Raw genomic sequence first — 6,000 nt, forward strand, 5'->3', positions numbered from 1 at the left:
AGAAACAATGCAAAACCAGTCCTTAAGTATTTTTGTAATGTTGAAGAATTTTGCAAGGTGAACTACCTCATCATTTCTGTAGAACGATAACTGCATCTATACCTGCGCTTATTTACACCGATTTTGGGCCAGTTTGGTAACTAACTTCTTGTTAAACGAGGTATTTAGGTGGAACAGCCCTTTAAAGGAGAAGGAATGAGGAGCCGCGTGTGAGCGGATGCTACACTTTAGTTGACCCACAACTTGTTGATACCATCGCCATGGTAACAAAAGCACGTCTGTTTCAGAAAGGGAGTGATTTGTTCTTATCCATTTAGTCTCACACACACACACACACACACACAGACACACACACGGTTTGATGAACCTCTGACACAATATCTCTCTTATTGTATGTGATTTTGTACCAATGGGTAGCTGCCTTTCAGTCAGTTCTCTCTCTCTTTGTCTGTCTGTCTCTCTCTCTCTCTCTCTCTCTCTTTCTCTCTCTCTCTCTCTCTCTCTCTCTCATTGTATTGTCAAAGAAGCAGCAGGCTACAACCAAAAAGTGCGTTGACCTTTTGGTTTATTGCCCTTTTGGCTTCAGTGCGTAATATTTCACAAAAACTGCATAAAAGCCCTGAAGCTGTTAGTGCATCCTTCTAGTGAGAGTCCGACAAATTACAAAAATGACAAACATTAACTTGAAAATGTCAAATCTTGTTAAGTCAATGGACTGGGAGCCAATCGAATGAAAGCACCAAGACCTATCTGCATTATTTGATTTATTTGACTACCCTGGATAGTTTGGACAGAATGAGGTCCAGTTGCTGTTTTGACTAATAATGCTCACAATCAATAATTTGTGAGACTCCTTAATGGCCATCACAAAATGGATCAAGAAATAAACTCACAGGATTTACCATGGCAGTTAAGTTCAGCAAGCTGTCAGTCACCTGGTAGGGATTTCCCTTTTGTGGCTCCCTGAGGTGCAGATGATGCGGAATGATATTTTCCAAAACTGGCTCAACGCTTGATTCATTTTTGATTATTTGTAATAAGTCAGTTTGAATGAGTGTGAAAGTGAACTGCTGTACATGTTACATATTTCCCGGAGAGGGAGAAATAGACAAAGATATAAGATTTGGACAATGTTATTTCGCCAACGTCTGGTAAAATTCTGGCACTTTTTTGAAGAAAGATAGGCATCTGATGTCTCATGGCCTGGTCTGATGCGAGCCCACCTCCTCTTCCTGGTTGATTAAACAAATGCATTTTTTCCATAAAGCTCTGTCTGAAGTTTCAGCTTGGAAAGACATTTAAAGACATCTTTATCCCATCAGGGCAATAAGCTGAGCTCACTGCTTAGAACAGTCAACACAAAGCCACATGAAACAGACGACATCTTCCTCTCAGATCCGGAGTTTACACTACGCTCCTCAGTGCAGGTGCAGCTCTACGTTACCAGGATACAAATACTGTATCTGTGCTCGTCCGCCCTGCGTTTGTTTATGCGGGCTTATCCATATGTGTGTGTGCCGTGGCGGGCATGTGGTGTTACGCATTCGCGAGGCGTCGCATACACAAGCATCGGTTGAATCTGATTAGCTCTAATAACAAAAGTGACGAGCAGCATAGTCCTCAGCTCCCTGCCGTCGTGCCAAGGCGGTGACAAAGACCAGATTCCTCGGGCCCCGACGCTGAAATTAGATCAGACCAATCTGGAGAAAGTGTTTAGAGGTTTAGAGGCGTGCACCAGTGGACGGGCAGAGAAAGGGGGGTAGATAACGGAATGATCAGATTATGGAAAAAAATGTATTGATATGGATATCAGTCATCGTTTGATGTGATTGGATGGATGGATTTTTGCAGCCTGAGGAAGCTTTGGATGGTCGGTTGGGGGGGGGGGGGGGGGAATATAGACAAATGGTTCTGCTTTGGCGTAGTGATGCGGCACGAGCTTGCATCTGTTCTGTGAGACTGTGATTACTGACAAACACTTTGCTTCCACTTCACAGTTTCCAAACAAGATGATCCCTGCATTGGATTAGAAATGATTTTTTTTCCTGCATTTAGTTTTTTCTTTTAAAACAATTTGTAAAATTTGCTGACATTTGTCATAAATGCAAGAAAGCCATAGAAACAATCGGCAGGCATGAGGGCAAAGGTTCAAACAGACTTAAAATGCACACTGTTGCTGTTTGTATTCTTTTTCAGCGCCATTTGGAGTAAAAAACTAAATGAACTAGCTGTCTCTGACTTCCTGTTTCCTGTTTTCTGCTACAGAGGAAGGCGAGTACTTCCTGAAGGTTTTGATTCCCAGCTATGCGGCGGGTTCTATCATTGGCAAAGGAGGTCAGACCATCGTCCAGCTGCAGAAAGAGACTGGAGCCACCATCAAACTGTCCAAATCCAAAGACTTCTATCCCGGTAAGACACCACCACCTCTGCTGCTATGGATGGATGGATGGATGGATGAATAAATGATGGCTGGCAAATAAAGATTCCTCCCTCTGAACTTTTACACTGTTAATGTACTCTTTTCATGATATTGGGTAACATTTGACTTGAAGGTATCTACATAAGAGTGTTATGACCAGTGATGGGAATAACGACGTTAGGCCTATAAATAATGCTGACGATTGGCTGGGGTTGAGTCAAATTTCATGGTAAGCCAATCAAAGGTAGAGTTGGGCGGGTGTTCGAAAGCACGCATAGCCGGACACACAACGAACAACACAAACGAGTCAGCCAACGAGAGAGAGAGGTATGGCGAACCCAGATGAGGGGCAATAAATATCAAAAGTTGCAAAACATCTGTGTTGTTATTTGTATTAAAGATAATATCTACATACATGACATATGATTGGAGGGTAATCTCCCTTTTGTCCCATAGCAGCAGTAAAATAGTTTAGATTTGTGTACATTGTTTCTGTTAATACTGTATGTATTAAGTATTAAGTATGTATGTATTAAGTAATGTATTAAGTATCTATTTCTTTGTACTATTAAGATTTTCTCATAAATAATTGAACATGCACATGTGTTTTAAGTTCCGTTAAAGAGGGGTGGAGGTGGAAAGTAACTTTCTGAAGTAATGAGTTACTTTTATAATTTGTAACTGAGTTAGTAATTTCGTTACTTTTTGGAAGAAGTAACTAGTAACCGTAACTGATTACTTTTTAAAAGTAACTGACCCAACACTGGTCATGACACATGAACCCTAACCATAACTTGTCGTGAGAAAACCAAATGACACTTAGGACTTACAGAACCGCTATGTCGTAAACTTTTTTCTAATTTGTTAATAATGGTTATGACACTTCCATGACAGTCTTATGTCACTCTTACCTTCAAGTAAAGTGTAACCTGATATTTTAAGGATTTTCTTTAGGCATCCTTAAAAATAAATAATGACAAATTCTACATACAACTTAATCTATTTAAAACAAACATAGAGTAATCATATATACATATAGTTTTCCTAGTTTTCCTCAACATTTTGTCATTGTGTGTACATTTGGCCAGTTACACACACAAACATATCAAATATCAAAATAGTACCTTTTTTAACAGTGTTGAAGTGTCATGAGGTAGAGTTGAACACTGACACGTGAATGAATTGGGTCATTGGTGGATGGATGTGAAACAGTAAAATGGATGGATGGATGGATGGATGGATGGATGGATGGAGATTTATCTTGAACATCTATCTGTTCATTCCTCCGTCTGTCTTCTTAAAGGAAGTTAAGGATTGAGGGAGTGTGTTGGGATGGATAGATGGATCAATTCAAAGTGTTTTGACCCATTAAGGAGACATTTCATTATCTCAGTCTTCATGCATCAGTTTTTCTTAATGTAAATGTAAAACACACATGCACAGATATAAACAAACACACACACACGCATGCACGCACACGCACACGCACACACACACACACACACACACACACACACACACACACACACACACACACACACACACACACACATACAGTAACAAGTTGTCTGAGTTTTACTGCTTCATATCAGAACTGCTGACCTCCTGCTTCTTGTTATGCACTGACATTGACAAAAAGGAGCCTCATTCCAAACGCTGTGGGATAGATTTATGGATTAGACAGCAAAGGCTAAGTTGTCCAGGTGTGTGTGTGTGTGTGTGTGTGTGTGTGTGTGTGTGTGTGTGTGTGTGTGGCCCTAAGTTTGTGTTGACAGAGGTTGTGAGTCCTCAGGGACAGAGGGGCCTTGACTGGGCTCATGTTGCACAACCCAACAAACACATGCACGCACACACACACTCACACACACACACACACACACACACACACACACACACACACATATGCACAGTCATACGGATCAGGTTTACAGGATCAGAGGTGAAATGGTATTTGACTAAACTCTTAATTTGGCCCTTATTTGACCTGTGACTGCAGAAGTGAGGAGGGGAGGCTGGGATTTGGGCGTGTCATCCTACTCGTACTGTCCCGCTGTGAGTCGAGGGTTTAGGTTGTTTGTTTGAGCTGTGGAAGAGACAAAATGTGTCGCACTATGCATGATGTTTCTAACTAAACACGTGAAAGTGCGGCAAATGGAACTGTGTGTTCTATAAAATACATTTCTATACTTAGGTAAATATGTTTTGAAGAAAAAAACATTTCATGTTCCCTTGCTATAATTTGTTTTGCATCATCCTTGTGACATGCATATGAACCACAGACTTAGTTGGGATGGATTAGGGTTAGGCTCTTGGGCAAGTGAGGGAAAGATGGCAGTTGGGTTCAGCTCTAAAAAAGCCAATTTCAAGCTTCAGCATTTACTTTTTCAATACTTTACCACGACCACAATCCTTTCCTGACCGTAACTAAGTGTTTATAATTGCCTAAACGAAACCATAAAGACGTTAGTCATGCTTTACTTGGCAGGAGTGGATCTTGATGTGTAATAAATGAAATACATTGAGAGTAAAACATTATCCAGACAACCCGCTTTGCCACAACTGAGAAAGGTGAAATATAACATGCACGTGTCCTTCTGTGGTTTGACTTCTTCTCTTTCTCCGTAGCCTCAAACCAAAAACAGTTGTTTTCTCAACACATCCTTGGAATCCAGTTCAGCTGTGTGTACTCAGTGGCACGTGGCAGAATAATTCAGTGTGGTGAAACATATTTATATGACACATATATATTGCTACAATGCATACTTTTCTCTCTGAAATAATACTTGCAACCTCCAGGGTTCTTGTACGAAGTAAAATAACCTCCAGAGGTAAAATTACAGTCACATGCTCACTCTTAAACAAGGCGTTATACCTAACAATCCCACCTCCACTTAAACTCCCAGTGTTGTTGCAGCGCCTGTGGAGTCTCTGATGTAATCGCTGCCCTTGGGCCAATCACAGCATGCGGTTTCTCCAGCACTGCTAGAGACTTGTCGGACACACATGTAAATTGCAATACAAATTCTAAGCTTCACTTTAAGCTTGCACAAATTAAAATGTCATTTCTTTGCTTCAACAAAAAAAAAATACAGGCCAAAATTTAGTTCTAATTCCTTGGTTTTACTTTGAATTAAATGAAACATAGTGTTCAGTATGCTGTCTCTAACATGAATTCCAGTATATGCATTTTTGCAAAAACAATCTTTCAACTTTGTGAATAATTTTCCTGTAAAGCTTCATTTCACATCATCCTGTCCTCTGTTCAGCCCAACTGCATTTACGCTCTTTTTTCCGTCCACTATTTTGAATCTACCGTGATCTCAAAGTATTTATTTGGTTTGAAATTCAGTTCTCATTCTTGTTGTCTTAGTGTGTGTGTGTTTAAAAGTGTGTGAATGTGTGTATCAGTTCAGTGTTGGGTTCTGCAAACAATCCGCCGTTGTTTGACACCGACACACAAGACTACTGAAAGCTCTGCCAGCTAGAACAGATGCAAGGTGCAAGAGCATCCACACACACATACACACACACACACACACACACACACACACACACACACACACACACACACACACACACAC

The 6,000-nt window shown here is 40.6% G+C and overlaps 1 protein-coding gene across 2 annotated transcripts in view; it reads left to right on the forward strand.

The window, feature by feature from the left end:
- Positions 1–6,000, forward strand: part of LOC117942541 (RNA-binding protein Nova-1-like) — a 78,761-nt gene that overhangs the window by 17,404 nt on the left and 55,357 nt on the right. For both annotated transcript variants that reach the window (XM_034868058.1, XM_034868059.1), the window contains one exon: positions 2,266–2,409. In XM_034868058.1, coding sequence (XP_034723949.1) covers positions 2,266–2,409 — 144 coding nt within the window. The remainder of the gene's footprint in view (positions 1–2,265; positions 2,410–6,000) is intronic.

This window comes from Etheostoma cragini, chromosome 3 (genome assembly GCF_013103735.1).
Source record: "Etheostoma cragini isolate CJK2018 chromosome 3, CSU_Ecrag_1.0, whole genome shotgun sequence".
Lineage (NCBI taxonomy): Eukaryota > Metazoa > Chordata > Actinopteri > Perciformes > Percidae > Etheostoma > Etheostoma cragini.